A 16,384-nucleotide genomic window follows, 5' to 3' on the forward strand; every position below is an offset into this window, starting at 1 on the left:
TCTTACTGAGGTCACCCTGGGACTGGGGGGGGGAAGATGGGGAGGGTAGGAAAAGGGGGGTGGAAGTGCAGGGGGGGGGAGGAGAAGCAGCTGCTCAAGCCCCACCCTAGCGCTGCCCTGCCCTCCAGCCCTAGCAAGAACTGGCTGCCCGAGGTGAGTGCCAGGAGCCCCACTGCAGGGCACAGAAACCAGGGTGAGCATGAGCTGGAGGCTGTTGGGGGGTCTCAGACACCGACTCTAGCACCAGGACTGGGGGTGGCAGAGGGACACTCTGGGCAGAGACAGGCATGCCCACCTCTCAGGACCCAAATCCCCCACCCCCGCTTGAGCCTTCTGCCCTCCCGCTCTGACCTCCTCCTATCCCACAAGCTTCCTCTCCAAGGCTTTCCTCCCCCCCCCCCCCCATCCCTGCTGCCCTCTCCCATCAGTGACTCAGCCCCAGCCTGGGCCAGGCCTGGGGGAGCTGAGCATTCCTGGAATCGGCAGAAAACGGAGAAGGCCTGAGGGCTAGGCCTGGAGCCCGCGGGGATGCAGGAGAAATTTCCTTTAGTTTCTTCCCGTGGGCGGGGCTGCGAGGTGGGGGTGGGGCGAGAAGGATAGCCTCTTCCCACAGATAGAAGGAGCCCCTTCCCCTAAAAGGGAGTCAGTCTCCCCATTGTCTGGTTCCCTTTGGCCCCTCAGGGTCTAGATCCCACAATCCGTCCGGAAGCGCAGCATCTCCTCTGGCATTCCCATCTCCGGGAGCGGCGCTGCCGGCTCACAGCCAGAAAGTGCCACGTGCTGTCAGATTCATGGGTTTGTTCATAAAACATTTATTAATCATCTGCTACACACGGCGCGGTGCCGGGAAATGCAGAGATCCCCTCACGGCTCATCGCGCACGAAGCGGGACCTCCTTCCCGCCCTCCCGCCCTCGGAGGGTTCTCTCCGGCCTGGGCCCGGCCCGCCCAGCGGCCCATCCCGGGACCCGCGGACGCTGCCACTTGGAGCGCAAGAGTAGAAAGGAGGGTGCGGGCGACCAGAGGGGGTTAGAATGGCCAGCTCTGCAGCCCCTGCTGTGGGACTTGTCTCCCCCTGGGACGCACTCTTCCTCTGGCAGCCCTGGACCCAAATGGAACCCTCCCCAGAACTTCCTTGTTTCTATGCAGGGTACCACGGTCTTCCCACAACCTGGAACCTTCCCGTCGTCCCCGATTCCTTCCTCTCCCGGCTCTCCCTGTCTTCTCCAGGCCGCTGCCGGGTCTTGTTGCTCCCACCTCTCACCTGCTCCCTTTGCAGGGGTAGGGCTGCTGGGCCAGCCTGGGCCTTTACCTCCTCTCACCAGGACCCGGCAACAGCCGGATCCTTACTTCTACTTTCTCCCTGCTCCGAGCGTCCTCCGCGTGGCCAAACCGATCTGACGACGCCATTCTCCTACTAAAAACCCCCGTGGCTCCCTAGTATTACCCCTAAGTAAAGTGCACAACTCTTGGCGCCTCCGCCCGCCAGCCAGAGGCAGTGAGATCATGGGGCAGCAGCTGCGCCTTTGGGAGTCTCGGGTGCAGATCCTGCTGGTGCTTATCGCCCGGGACCTCGGACTTCACCTCCCCAGGTCTTACCCTCTCTGTAGATGAAGGGGGCCGAGCCAGGCGGCCTGAGTCCCTTCTAAGGCTGCATCGGTGTACGCTGGGCCCCGACCCTCCTGGGCCTCAGACCTTGCACCTGTGCAATGAGGGGGTTAGATTGTCTGAGGCGAGAAGCCCTTGATAATTCTGACGTCACCGATTCCGAGCTCTCTCGCAGCTTACTGATCTTCGCAGCCTTTCACACAGTCTCCTTCTGGTCAAACTAGCCCATCTGCTTTTCCTTAAACTTGGCTTTCCCTCCCCTGCCCTCATGCCTTTGGACACGATCCCCCAGGTCAGGAATGTGTTTCTTTTGCAGGGCTGGCCTTTTAGTGTCTTTCCTTCCGAGACCACAGCAGGGGGCCCAGGCAGGCGCTTCTGAGGCTGGGGATCCTCTCTTCCTCTCTATGGGAACCTTACTCCTCCTCAGATTTTCCTGAACCTCCTTTTCTGGGAGAATGTTCTAGCCGCCTCCCCAGCCCTACTACAACACAGACTCCAGGAGGAAAGATTGTTTTTCATTTTTCTGTCTTATGTTCCCAGCATCTTAAACCAGACTTGTAGCAGGTACTTCATAAATGCTCATCTTGCATTAAATAAAAAGCCTAAGTCCGACTCACTACACATTCCCTGAATCCCTCCTGCGGGCAACGATCTTTCCTGGGCACACAGACCTTGCCATCAGGGAGCCTCCAGGAGGCCAGGAAGATCCCCGCATGTACACAGGCAGGCAGGATAGGAGAGAAAATGTGATGAGACAAAGGGGAGCTCCAAAGTACTAAAGTAAAAGATTGAGGCAGCTAGGAGGTGCAGTGGTTAGAGCACCCTCTAGAGTCTGAGGACCTGAGTTCAAATATGGCCTCAGACACTTATTGTGTGATCCTGGGAAAGTCACCTAACCCCATTATCTTAAAAAAAAAAAAAAAAAAAAGCTCAAGAAATTCTTTTTAGCTGACAATATGTAACTCACAGTACTGCTGTGGGGAGAAAATGATGTAAAGTGTTTTGCAAACTTTAAAATATCAGCTACCACCATATTCTCATTATACCCCGGCATTTTTATTGTCTCCTTTTTTTAATATTCGATAAAACTGAAGTTCAGAGATTGAACTATAGCTAGTGAATGGGAGATCGGAACTCAGGTCTCCCGATTTCAAATCTAGTTCTTGCTTTATCTAAGTTGCCTGGGGAAATGCTTTTAAAGGGAAGGATGCTTCTGTAATAATGTTCAGTCATTTCAGTTGTGTCCAACTTTGTATCCCCACTGGGGTTTTCTTACAGTATTACTGGAATGCTCTGCCATTTCTTTTCCTGACTTGTTTTTACAGATGAGGAAACTGAGGCAAACAGAATCACCCAGCTAGTGTCTTTAGGCTGTATCTGAACTTAGTTCTTCTTGAGTCCAATCTCCTAACATGTATTGACCCTTACTATGGGCCAAGTACTGTGCTATGTGCTTCACAATGATTATCTCATTGGAGCATCATAACATCCCTGGGAGGAGAATGCTATTATTATCCCCAGTTTGCGGTTAAATAAACTGAGGCCAGTGACGGATAAATGACCCACCTGAGGAAGCACAGATAGTGTGTGTCTGAGGCCGAGTTTTGACTCGGCTCTTCCTGATGCCGAGCCCTCCGGAGCTCTGGCCCCTCTGCCATCAGAGACAAGGAGACCGTAGCAGAGGGTGATTGGGGAACCTGTTGGAAAGGTAGGACGGGATGGATTCTCTACTAACCTGGTACCAATCTTGACACAGTAAGGAAAATGAAATAAACAGAGGTGATCACTTGCTCAGGGCCACACAGTGTGTATCTGAGAGAAATGTTTGTTTTCTATTCTAATAACACAATAATTAGGGTCTAGGGGTTTTTTTTATCCAGCGAGGACCAGCCCCTGAAGTGAAGGGCGTTGTCCTAGTGCCCTGATCCTCAGGAGCATGTTCTTTGACTCAGCTGGGAGAGTGCAGACAGAATCCAATCCACGTGAATCCTTGCCTTTAGGGAATAAGTCCATGTTTTTGAACCCCTCCATTGGAGTTTAGGGTTCCCACTCGTGAAGAAGGGAACCGACCAGGGCGATCTGGGTGAAGATGGATTACTCCATCCAGATTGCTGGGGGTGGCTGAGTCTCATGATTTAGCCACATTCTCTATAGAACTGAAGACTCTTAGCCCACTTCTCATTAATATATCCATGGTTGTTCACCAATCAGCATTAATTTCTCCTGCCAGGAGACATTCCCTCTCAAAAAAATATTCGTCAGTCAGTGCCTTGGCCATCAATTTGTTGATTATTAGCTAGCCTAATTAACAGATTGACTATTATCCAGAAACCTTGTCTCAGAAGTCTGTTCATTTGCCCCACATCTGAGGTAGACTCAGGTTCAGATCTTCCTGGCTCTCTAGCCAGTCTACCACACAGTCTCATAGGGCAGGGGCAGGAGTTTTTGAACACCTCTATGTCCTCAGGCTTCACCAATGGCTCCCAAGCGCAAGGCAGCTAGTGAAAGCACTGGAAGCCCCAAGAAGAAGAAGGAGAAACCAGAGGTGGAGGACAGCTTCCACTCAACCAAAGAGGCCCTTAAAGCTGCACCCAAGGAGACACGGAAAGCTCGGGTGGATTCCATGTGTCCACTCAGCAGCAAGCCTAATGTCCAGGTGAGCCCAGCCCCTTGGGTGACTCCCTGCTGTGAGGAGCTGGTGAATGACTCTGCCCTGGGCCTGGGATAGCAGTGACCAAAGGGTGGAGGGGATTGGGGAGGGGAGCTGCCAATCTCTTCATTCAGTGGATCCAGCAGGCCCTGAGGACGGGCAGAAGCCTCTGAACCCCAGGATGGGGAGTTTAGAAAGCAGGGGGAGCTGAGTACCCCAGGACTGGAAGCAGAGGCCCCTGGATCCACTCCAGGCCTTCAGTCAGGCAGGAGGCCCACAGCATGAGAGGAAAAAGAGGCTGTCCAGCTGTGGCTGAGCCCCGACTCCTCTGCCTCTGTCCCCAGGTATACGAGGACTATGACTGTACCCTGAACCAGACCAACATAGGGAGCAATAACAACAAATTCTACATCATCCAGCTGTTGGATGAGAATGGGAGCTACCATAGCTGGAACCGCTGGGGTCGAGTGGTAAGTGGTCCGACAAAACCCCGGCCCTTGGCGGGGGCTGGCAAGAGCAGGGGGGAGGGAGGCCCCAGGCCTAAACAGGGCGCATCCCCTGCCTTTGTCTGCACAGGGAGAAAAGGGCCAGTGCAAGATACAGACTTTCTCCTCCCTGGATGAAGCTAAGCGAGACTTTGAGAAGAAGTTCTGGGAAAAAACCAAGAACCGCTGGGCTGAGCGGGACAGCTTTGTGGCCCAGTCGGGCAAGTATACACTCATTGAAGTGCAGGCTGGTGATGGTAAAGAGGACCAGGAAATTGAGGTCAAGGTGAGTCCCTCCCAGGCATCTGCCCCGCCAGGGCCCCAGGGGACCTCTTCCTGGGCACAGCTGGAGCAAACCAAGCCTGTGTACAGAGAACCAAAGAGACTCAGTCAGGGGGATCAGATGTCAAAGCCCCAAGACAGTGGCAGCTGAGCATACCCTCAGCTTCTCTCGATCTCAATTCCCCTGTCTATAAAGTGAAAGGGTAAGAGCCAGGGGCCTCATCTGGGAGAAAGCAGAGGCATGAGGGCAGTCTGCAGGCCTTGGGTGAGGCTTTCGTGGCTAAGGTTTGCAAAGCACTTCCTGCACACTCCTGTCAAGGCAGCACGAGCCATGAGCCAGAGGGTTGGGTTAGAAACAGGAAAAGTGGGGTTCAAATCCCATGCTGGTGTGGTGGGACTGTGGGCGGGTACCTTCCCAGCTTCAGCCTCATCTCTCATTTGTAATGTTAATTCCTGTGACCCCTTCAGAGGGGTCAAGTTCAGATGAGACCCCCTCCCCTCCCCTCCTGTACCTGCATAATGTGCTTTTGTACTCTAAGGCATCACAGAACTGTGGCTGTTAGCCTGTGGTCTTCCCAGGAGAAGAGGCCTACAAGTGTGGGCTCTCAGGCCCTGCACAGCTCCAGGCAGGGAGCCATGGAGAGGGGACGAGATCTGACTTCTCTGGCACATCGCCTTGGACGGTTTTTGTTCACTGGTTTGGGAGAGTCCTGACGCAAGGGCCTGCTGAGGCCTGTGACTCACTCTGGTGATAGTAGAGATAGGGGGAAACCAGGGTCCTCTGCCCGGGGGAGGAGAATCTGTTCTCTTCCTGCCAGGAGGAAAACTCATAGAATAGGAGCTCTTTGAGACCAAGACTTTCATTTTTTACTTTGAACCCCGAGTGCTTAGCACAGGCTTGGCACACAAAAGGCTCTTCATAAATGGTTGTTTGAGCCGAATTGGCTAAAGAGACTAGCTTGTGTTACTTTCCCTGTATCTCCTGTTCCCTCTGACCTCTGCAAGGCCCTGCCCCCAAATCTATGGCATGGGACCCACCGACTCCCCCACCCTTGTTGTCCCCAAGTTTACCTGGACTCCTAGACATAAACCAGAAAGATGAGTAATGCAAAGTAATCTCAGGAGGGAAAGGATGCTGAAGCTAGGAGACGGATGTTATTTCCGGTCTTTCTTTCTCAAAGGGGACCAGTGGCATCAGGAGGGCCATGTCTTGACTTGTGAGTGAATTGGATTTAAGTGAGCAGAGCTGTGCAAAATCAGCAGCCTCACTCCCTCCCCCAGAATCACCTGGGTCCAGTACCCTTGGGAATGCTAAGGGATGCTAAAAGGAAGGGCCAGAGGAAAGTATCCCCTGAGCCATGCTCTAAAGGAAGCTAAGAAAAAGTGAAAGTGGGTGGGGAGTTTATTCCAGAAGAGCAGCCCCCCCCCAAAGGATGCAATGTTGGAAATGGAGAAGAGCTAATGGGCTGGCACAGACAGTGTGTGAAAGGGAATAATGTGCAATCAGAACTCAGGAGCAGACCAGGAGTTGTAAATGACCAGCTGAGGACAAAGACAAGAGGGAACCACTGAAGATTTTTGAGTAGGGAAGTGACATGGTCAGATCTGTGTTTCAGGATTATCCATTTAGTAGTTGTGTGGATGGACTGGAGAGGAGAACATCTAGAGTCAGGGAAGCAGTTAGGAAGCTCTGCAATGAGGACCTGAACTGCGTTAGAGGCAGTGTTCAGGAAGAGAAGAAGGGATGATAAAAGAGATGTTAGGGAGGTAAAAGAGAGAGATGATAAGATAAGCCTTCTTAACTTACTTGGACTACCGCATCTCCTCAAGTACTGTCTGCCATGGGAAAACTTCTGCTCTTCTCTCTGCCTGTTGCCAAGCTTCTGGAGCCACTGTTGTGAAGGGTGCTGTTTAATATTTAACAACCAGCTCTCCAAAAAATTCAGAATATCTTAAAATTTAAACTGTATTATTTTTTTCTCCATCATTTTCTTGTAAGAGTCCTTGCAATCAACAAAATAAGAAATCTCATCCTGATTTGTAGTTTGCTCATTTTCAAGGTGTAAGTGCTCACCCTGAAAAATTTAACAGTCATGGTCAAGTTGGCTTTAGCACACCCTTGGTTTCCTCTCAAGTCTTCCTGGGACAAATGAAATAAAGGATTGTAGGCTCCTTCAAAGAATCCTAGGGATCACTTGGTGTCCAAGCTTCTTCTTTTACAGAAGAGGAAACACAGCCAGGGAGAAGGGGGAGCCTTGTCCAAACTCACAAAGCCAGTGGTGGCCAAGCTGGGCTCTGACCTCATCCTCACTGACTTTGCCTTAAGCACGAGGCGCGTCAGACCTTTCCCAGAACCACTGAAAACCTACTAGAGATACAGAAAGCCATGTCGAGCTCAATATTTAGTCTGGCTGGATCCCGGAGTAAGAATGGAGGTAGAGGAGTTAATGAGTTCATTGGCTGAGTTGTACGGGGCTGTTATTCCACTGTTACGGGATCTCAGAGTGGAAAGGGATGTCTGAGCATCTACTGAGGAGAGCAGAAATCTGGCATCCCTATTCCATACAGTGCCATATGTGCACAGAGGGGACAGGAGATACAGGGAACTCTGGCTTTGATTCTACAGTCTGATCTTCTGCTTGTTACTTAACCTTTCCTGGCCTCAATTTTCTCATCTATAAAATTGGGGGATTGAATGAAATGGCTTCTTAATCCTCAATCAGCCCCAAATCTGGAATTCTCTGGCCCCCAGTAAGGGGGAGTTCTACCTTGCCCCAGACACCCAATTATCATGATGTATAAACATCTGCCGTGTGTCAGGCATTGAGCAAAGCAGGCATTGGGGCCAAGAGCCAGAAGCAAAGCAGCCTCTTCTACTTTGGGGTCACTCAACAGCCAGCCCAAATTTACCTTATTGCTCCTTGTCCTTGGATATCACAAAACTAATCCTTCCTCATCACGATGGCCCTTCAAACACTTGACAACCACTGTCATGTTTTCCTGAATCTTCAGCTTCCTTCCACTGTTCCTTGTTTGGCCTTCTGAGGTCAAACAGAGAAAGTCTTTTTCTCTTTTTCTCTTCCTTGTGACAGCCTTCAAATATCTGAAACCAGCTGTCTCCTGGTTTTTCCTGGTAAATGTCTCCCTTCCACTGACTTTTGCATGTCCTGGTCTCCAGTCCTGTCCCCATGCCCAGCTCTGTTTTATGGTTACAAGCCCAGGATACTGGGAGTTGGTCTCTTCAGAGGATCCTTCTTATAGGTTCCATTCTCCCATAATTCAGAAAGTATTTAGGCCCCATCCTGGAGGTTTTAAAATGAAAATTTATTAGGCCATTTCCGGCCTGGTCCTGCCATTCATCCTGCAGATTCGGAGAACTTTCACTTAAATTGAGTGGCCATTTATTACTTATTGTGGTAGACTTTGGAAGATACTGATTGAAATATATATATATATATATATATATTTTTGTCAAACTGTCTTCCAATTTTTTTCTGTAGTTTTGTGCAAATATTTTCTGATGAACAGAATGATCCAGCAAAAGAATAGGTGCTCCAAGGATTAGCGGGATCCCTGTCCCTGAAAATCTTTTACCACTGTCTAAATGGCAGTTAGGGAGGCTGTAAAATAGACTCATCACAAGGAGCTTTGGGCTTGGAGGCAGAACACCTGGGTTCAAGTGCTGATTCTGCTGTCCATTGACTGTGGGATCTCTGGATCTTACTTTCCTCTTAGGAAAAATGAGATTGGACTCAATCACATCAAAGGTTCCTCCTAGCTCCGATAGATGGGAATCTTTGTGATCTCCAAGGCCTCTCCCAGTGCTAAAAACCTAGGATCTGTGGGATAAAAGGGTAGAGATGCAAATGATCCAGTTCTTTTGGGAAGAATGATTTCTGCTGTGATTAAGGCACACTGTGCAATTCTCCAGGGCTGTGGGATCCTGTCTGATCCATCCCCTTCCCTTCTGCCTCTTCCTCATTCACTTATTTATCAAACATTTCCTGAACTCCTCTGCATAGGACTCTGCTGAGGCAAGCCAAGAAGGAATAGAGATTCACTCTCTGCAGAGGGGATCAAATGATACAGATAATTACACAGGAAGGTAGATTGTGACACTGGTCATAAGAGAAAGCCAGCCACAGTTCTGTGGACATTCAGAAATAGGAAAGGCCTATTTTCTTCTTGCTGAATGGCATCAGGGCAGGCTTCCTAAAGGAGGTGGACCACGAAGGAGAGAGACGGCAGTTGTGGCAGGAGGACAGTTGGGGTGAAGAGGAGAGGCATGAACCCACGGACAGAAGCAGGACAACTGAAAGGATGGATGGGAGAATCATCCTCTTTGTAGGGCAGCCATAGCCCACACAGGAGAACTCGGAGGAAAGGTCAGGGAAGCTGTCTGTAGTGAGGCCTAGGAAGCTGCAGAGCGAGGGTGCACGTGGCCCAAGTGGGGCGGTAGGAAGGTTAATCTGGCCCTGTATTGGGGGCTTCCACGGGAGGAGCTCTAGGCAGCCATGGATGAGGAGGCAAGGGCCTGGCGTGGCCCGTGCTCTTTCTGGGCAAATGTGGGGAGATCTCTATCAGTGATAAAACAACTGTTTGGTTTTTATTTCCCCATCTTGTTCCAGGAATAAATATCAAAAACAAACAAACCTGGATTCAAATTTTTTTTAATTTACTAGTTGGGTAATCCTGGGCAAACCATTTCCTTTCCCTGGGACTTTGTCTGCCTCTGTAAAATGAGGTTAGACTAGGTGATCTCTAAGGTCCCTTCCTGCTTTAATTTCTCTGGGTCTACAGCACAGGAAATTATAGCCTCAAAGCAAAGGAAAGATTTTTTTTTTCAAATCCAACTTTTTTTTTATTTAGAATTTTTTTCCACAGTATATATGCATGAGTAATTTTTTTTATAACATTATCCCTTGTATTCATTTTTCCAAATTATCTCCCCCTCCCTCTACTCCCTCCCCCCAATGACAGGCAATCCCATACATTTTACATGTGTTACAATATAACCTAGATACAATATATGTGTGTAAATACCACTTTCTTGTTGCACATTAAGTATTGGATTCCGAAGGTATAAGTAACCTGGGTAGATAGACAGTAGTGCTAACAATTTACATTCACTTCCCAGTGTTCCTTCTCTGGGTGTAGTTATTTCTGTCCATCATTGATCAACTGGAAGTGAGTTGGATCTTCTTTATGTTGAAGACCTCCACCTCCATCAGAATACATCCTCATACAGCATTGAAGTGTACAGCGATCTTCTGGTTCTATTCATTTCACTCAGCATCAGTTGATTTAAGTCTCTCCAGGCCTCTCTGTATTTCTCCTGTTTGTCATTTCTTACAGAGCAATACTATTCCATAACCTTCATATACCACAATTTACCCAACCATTCTCCAACTGATGGACATCCATTCATCTTCCAGTTTCTAGCTACTACAAAAAGAGCTGCCACAAACATTGCAAAGGAAGGATTTTCTGTTCTCTTCAGAACATGGGCAAGGGGAAGGATCAGGGCCTGAAAGGGAGGGAGGGGCTGGGGATGATAGAGAGCTTCCCACTTGGAACCTGGACTCAGGCACGTCAGGGATTGAAGAAGCTTTTCTAGAGCTGGTTCCCAGGCTCAGCTTTGAGACAATGCTGCCCCGGGCTGCTGCAAGCAAAGGGCTCTGTGATTTTTAAGTGAAGTAGAAAAAGCAGCTGCTTGTACCTTCTTTCTTTAACAAGGAGATTGGGGAAGAAGCTAGGGAAGTTAGTGGGAGCCGAGAATGGAAGGCCTTGGATGCTGGGTTGTGCAGTTTGGATCTTATATCCTGGGCAGTAGACCGTGGGTACCCCCCCCACCTCCTCCTGCTTAGAAATGAGGAGAGACCAGGCAGCAGGAGGACTCAGAACATCTTTCAGCTCCGTGGTTATGCGCAAAGTGTTCAGTTTCTCCCTCTATTAAAAAGCAGTAGTCTTAGCACACTCTGACACCCATAGCTATTGTCCAGAAGAGACTTAAGGCAATAGAGAAGTGAGCTGTTGCAGTTATGTGGGTCACCCTTCAGTGATCCTGTGTTGTCCTACAAAGGGAGGCCCTAGCTTAGGACTTGGGGGACAGGCAGCTGCTGCCTCTGGCACTCCTCCTCTTAGGAGCTGGAGGGTTCTCCTCCCCAGGTGGCCGGAGTGGACAGGGTTCAGGCTGTTCGGCAGAATGTCAAGCCCTGTACCCTAGATTCAGCCACCCAGGAACTGGTGTCCCTCATTTTCAGCCATGACATGTTCAATGATGCAATGAAGACCATGAACCTTGGTAAGAACAGTGAAGGAGAAAATTGGAGAAGGGATAATCAAGGGGGAAAGAGTCTAGAGATAGCTCTACCTCAGGGCCTCCACTTCATCCTGCTCCTTCTCCTACCCCTACCTATTAAATAGATGTTAAGAAGATGCCCTTGGGAAAGCTGAGCAAGCAACAGATTGCCAAGGGCTTTGAGGCCTTGGAGGCCCTAGAGGCTGCCCTACAGAAGAGTGCAGACACAAAGGAGCTGGAGGAGCTGTCCTCTCGCTTCTACACAATCATCCCCCATAACTTTGGCCGAATGCGACCCCCACCCATCAACTCCCGGGAGGTCCTTCAGGCCAAGAAGGACATGTTGTTGGTGAGGATCAGATGGATGGCTGGGGGGGGGGACAGATGGACAGGAGTGGAGACAGATGGATGGAATAGAAAGACAAATGGAAAAAGATGGGGGTGGTAAGCATATAAGGGACAGACAGACAAATGGGGAGATAGATGGAGGTGGGGGAGGCAAGTGCACAGGAACAGAGAGAGAAGGGGACAGATGGATGGGAAGACAGGTGGAAATATGGGGGGCAATGGACAGGTTGTAGGAGACAGACACAAGAAGAAAGGTAGAACAGACAGATAAGCAACGATCAGAGATAGTCAAATGAGAGATATGGAGAGAAAATAAGGTAGGAAACAGAGAAAGGCAGAGAGGATGGGATGGGCCGAGAAGAGAGTGGGCAGAAGAACATGGGCCCCGGGTACCAGTCTATACTTCATCCCAGGTCCTGGCTGACATTGAGCTGGCCCAGGCCCTGAAGGCTGGACAGGAGGAGGAAGAACAGAAGATAAAGATGGAAGAAGTGCCCCACCCACTGGATCGGGATTACGGGCTCCTGAAATGCCAGCTACAGCTCCTGGCTACCGACACTCATGAGTACAAGGTGTGGGGTGCAGCCCCGGGTGGGGGCAGAGAGAGCCAGGAAACCAGTCCCCTCCTGGCCAGCAGGAGATAGGGGAGGGGGAGGAGGAGTATTCCCCGGGCCTGCTTTCTCCCATTCTGTCTCTCTCCACTCTGCCCAGAATGGTAAGTCTTGGACAGTGGCAAGAGAGAGCTTGGCTAGGGGTCAGAAGAGCCGGGTTCTAGTCTTCTCCTGAGTCAGCCGGACAAGGGCCACCCCCAGGCCTCCTGTGTGGACAAGAGGAGGCTGGCTGTGGTGTCTGTAAAGTCCTTTCACACTGACTCTGTGACTCCAGTGGGTTTGTATTTACCGCAGCTACCACAGGCGCCATTCGTTGCCAAGCAGACTTTGGGCCAGCTGGGCCCAGCGGCTCTGGGTCTGAAGTGGCAGCCCTTGGACACGGGAGCCCTGCTTGAGGCGGGGTCTTTCTGCCAGCCAGCTACCCCCCCCCACAGACCCTCTGCTTTCCCTCCTCCTCCTACCCAGCTTCTGGCAGCCTCAGCTTTCTCCCTTTCTCTCCGCAGCTGATTGAAATCTACCTGAAGAAGACAGGATGGCCTCATCTCCGCATCCTCCATGTCTGGAAAATAAATCGAGAGGGCGAGGTGAGGGGAGTCAGGGCCCCCGCCCCCGGCGCCCCAGTGCGGCCTTCTCTCAGCCCCACCTCCCCCGGGGAGAAGGCAGCTGGAGGAGACCCGTGGAAATATGTTGCCTCATTTCTTTGAAGCTCTGCCAAACACTTCAGTTCCTGGTCCACAGCCCATTTACCCATGGACCCTAGAATGCAGAGCCGGGAGGGACTCTGCACGGCAGCTGGCTCATCGCCGCCATTTTACAGATGAGGAAACGGGCCCAGGGAAGGGCAGTGACCCTGACATTGGTGGGAGGCAGTGGAGGGCCCAGGGCCTTTCAGGCCTCTGCCACAGACATCCGGGTCCCCTCTCTGGCTGAGGCCTGCGGCCTCGCGCTGACCCTTGCCCACCCTGTGTTCCAGGGGGAGCGGTTCCGGGCCCACACCGACCTGGAGAACCGGCGCCTGCTGTGGCACGGCACCAACGTGGCCGTGGTGGCCGCCATCCTCAAGAGCGGCCTCCGGATCATGCCCCACTCGGGTGGGCGTGTGGGCCAGGGCATCTACTTTGCTTCTGAGAACAGCAAATCTGCTTGTTACGGTGAGAGCTCTGCCCCCGGCCCAGGCCCCTGCCAGGAGTCCCCCCCCAGGCCTCCAGAACCCGGCCTCTTGTTCTCTTCCCCTTCTCGGCTCGTTCATCTTTGGGGCCTCTGGGGGATCTGGGGAGCGCTGGCTCCTGCCTGTCCTACCAGCCCCCTCCTCCGGTCCAGCCCTCGCAGCCATTCCCATCTTCTCTCTCTGCCTCCTCCGAGTCGCCCTTTGTGCTGTGCCCAGGATGGGCTTCCTCAGGCGAGAGGCTCCTGTCCCTGCTCCGACCCCATCTGTGACTCCCAGGCTCGTTAGCCCATCATTCAGGGCCTGCCCCCCCCGCCCTGCCACCTCCCTTTTCTGTTCTCGTTTCAGCCACGATCTTTTCCTTGACACTTTTTTAAGCATCCTTATCACTTGCCAATGACTTGTACCCTCACTCCCATTATACTCGCACCCTCCTCATGACGAAGCAGCTCAGACAAGAACACCGGAGGGGCCTCAGGCCCGTCTGATAGAGTATGCCCCATTCCACCCCTGTGGCCCTCCACCCTTCTGCACAGAGGAACCAGTGGCAAATTCACTGTCAGTATGGCCCGGCCCCTGGTGAGGACCCTGGGACTGAGACCCTTGTCCCGGACGGGAAGAGCCTGCTGTCAGTCTGGGACAGGCCAGCTTCTAGAGAGCACTCTGAGCTCCGCAAAGAGCTCTTCCCCGTGTTCCTCCTTTGTGAGGGCTCAGAGATTAGGCCCCGCCGGGGCCTGCTTGGTGCCAGACCGGGCCCAGCGGGTGCCCCTCCTGTGGCACTGCCCGGACTGGGAGGGCAGGTTTTCTGAGGTCTGAGGCCATTTCTGCAGGTGCACTTTCCCCTCAGGCAGTGACCGCCCTGAAAGCAGGGACAGTGTCTCCCCAGGACTTGGCCCAGGCCTCTGTACCTTGTGGGCCATTGACAGTCAGTGGTTGAATGGATGGATAAGGGAGTGAGCAGCCAGCCTTGTTCTCAAAGCCCGGCCCTTAGTCCCCTAGGGAGTGCCCACTCCCCATCCCCCCCAGCTGTGAGCTTTATCTCTCTGGGAGAGCAAGCAAAAGCTGGCAGAGGCCAGACAGCTGTCCTGGGCTCCGAGGCCAGGGCCCACCTGAGCTTCCCAGTCCCAGCCTGTGTTCCAGGTCCTGCCCAGCAGCATCCTCTCAGCCCGTCTCCTTCACAGTTTTGCCCCTGCACCCTGCAGGGCCCCCCACGAGAATGGTGAGAATGACCTTTTGATCCCGCTCCAGCACTTCTGGCCTCATCTCCCACTTGTCCCCACCCCATCCCCCTTGTGCTGGGGCAGGGCTTAGCCGCGGCCTGACCTGATCCCCTGTTCCGCAGTGGGCTGCACCTCTCAAAAAATCGGCCTCATGTTCCTGAGCGAGGTGGCCCTGGGCCAGGAGCACCGCATCACACAGGACGACTGCAGCCTCCGGCAGCCGCCCCCGGGGTACCACAGCATCATTGCCCAGGGCCACACGGAGCCCGGTGAGGGGGGAGGGGAGGTAGAGGGGGCCTGGCGGGGAAACCTCAGGGGGGGGAGAGGGGAGGGGAGGTAGAGGGGGCCTGGCAGGGAAACCCCAGGGGGGGGAGGGGGGAGGGGAGGTAGAGGGGGCCTGGCCGGGGAAACCCGGGGGGGGGGGGGGGGGTAGAGGGGGCCTGGCCGGGGAAGAGGAACCCCAGGAAGACAAGCCTAGAGCTAGATCTGGGAGGGGCCTTGGAGCTCGGCCCAGAATGTCCCAGAGTGTCCGCGAGGCTTGGAGGAGACCAGTAACTTCTTTTTGCTTTTACTGAGAAGCAGTAAAAGCATTGATAAAAATATCTCTTAAAAAATCTGAAACTGATTTCCCAAGGGGGATCACCTCCCCTTGAGGAGATTAGCTGCAGGGGAGGGGGCAGCTGGCAGGCTCAGAGAGATGCCCACCAAGCTGCCCATCCCATTTGTCTCCATTTTAATTGTTTTTAAGTGATATTGCATCGGCCTCTCTTGATGTTCGCCCTCCCCTGGCCCACTAACAGAAAAGGAACAGAATCCATGTTGTCGGGGGCATGTGCACCTCTCCTCACCTGTAGACCCCCACCCCACCCCCAGCGCCCTCCCCAGAAAGGACAGAGCTCTAGCCTTCTCTCAGGGAGTGGGGCTGGGTCCCTGTAATGATGCAGCATTTGATGTTTTATTCTTCTTTTCATTTATTATAGTTGAAATGATTTCTCATGAGATCAAAAATGAGGGAGGTGTGATGGAGGCACAGGAAGGAAAGGGCAGGTGGGGAGGCTGGAGGGGAGCTTTACTGAGGGCTTTGTTAAGAGGCCCGGGAGCTAGGCCGAAGAGCAGGAGGGGGTGGGGAGGGTGGGGGGTGGAGGGGGGGAGGGGGGAGGAGGAAGCCCTTGGGAACCCCGCCTCCTTTCCCTGCTCCCCTGAGCCTCAGTTTCCCCATTTGGAGCCCAGATGGCCAGTGCTCCCGGATTCTAGATCACATTTGTGTCTCTCCCAGCGTCCAGCCGAAGGGGGCTCAGGGAGGCCTGGGGGGCAGGGGACAAGCACAGCTGGGCTGCCTGGGCCCAGAGATGGGGATGACTCCCTGGCCTTGCCCCCACAGACCCCAGCCAGGACGTGGCGCTCGAGCTGGAAGGGCACAAGGTGATGGTGCCCCAGGGTCCTCCTGTGCCCATGCCTGACTTCAAAGGGTCCGCCTTCTACCAGAGCGAATACCTGATCTACAAGGAGAGCCAGTGCCGGCTCCGCTACCTGCTGCAGCTGCACTTCTGAGCTTCCCTGCTGGGGCCGGGGCCCAGGGCTCCAGGGGCCCGGGTCCTCCTCCCTGGTCCCAGGAGGCTCCTCCAGCCCAGGGCCTGTGCGTTTCTTGAATATATGACAGGAAGGAATAAAGTCTTTCCGGCCGATGGCCTCTCGTGGCTTCTGGCTCTCCCTCT

The 16,384-nt window shown here is 52.9% G+C and overlaps 1 protein-coding gene across 4 annotated transcripts; it reads left to right on the top strand.

Moving 5' to 3' along the window:
- Positions 1-50: 50 nt before the first annotated feature.
- PARP3 (poly(ADP-ribose) polymerase family member 3) lies at positions 51-16,354 on the top strand. Of its 4 annotated transcripts, XM_074283377.1 has the most exons (12): positions 88-193; positions 4,075-4,263; positions 4,602-4,727; positions 4,834-5,028; positions 11,193-11,328; positions 11,451-11,674; positions 12,087-12,245; positions 12,788-12,868; positions 13,258-13,435; positions 14,792-14,938; positions 15,650-15,716; positions 16,051-16,354. In XM_074283377.1, the coding sequence occupies exons 2-12, from the start codon at positions 4,084-4,086 to the stop codon at positions 16,127-16,129; spliced, it is 1,572 nt and encodes a 523-aa protein (XP_074139478.1). In that variant the 5' UTR covers positions 88-193; positions 4,075-4,083; the 3' UTR covers positions 16,130-16,354. The 4 variants fall into 4 exon arrangements, with proteins under 4 accessions (XP_074139476.1, XP_074139478.1, XP_074139475.1 ...); XM_074283375.1 differs by lacking the exon at positions 15,650-15,716 and having other exon boundaries at positions 51-153; XM_074283374.1 differs by lacking the exon at positions 15,650-15,716 and having other exon boundaries at positions 89-193.
- Positions 16,355-16,384: the final 30 nt, after the last annotated feature.

The sequence above is a fragment of the Sminthopsis crassicaudata genome, chromosome 1 (assembly GCF_048593235.1).
Source record: "Sminthopsis crassicaudata isolate SCR6 chromosome 1, ASM4859323v1, whole genome shotgun sequence".
Classification (NCBI taxonomy): domain Eukaryota; kingdom Metazoa; phylum Chordata; class Mammalia; order Dasyuromorphia; family Dasyuridae; genus Sminthopsis; species Sminthopsis crassicaudata.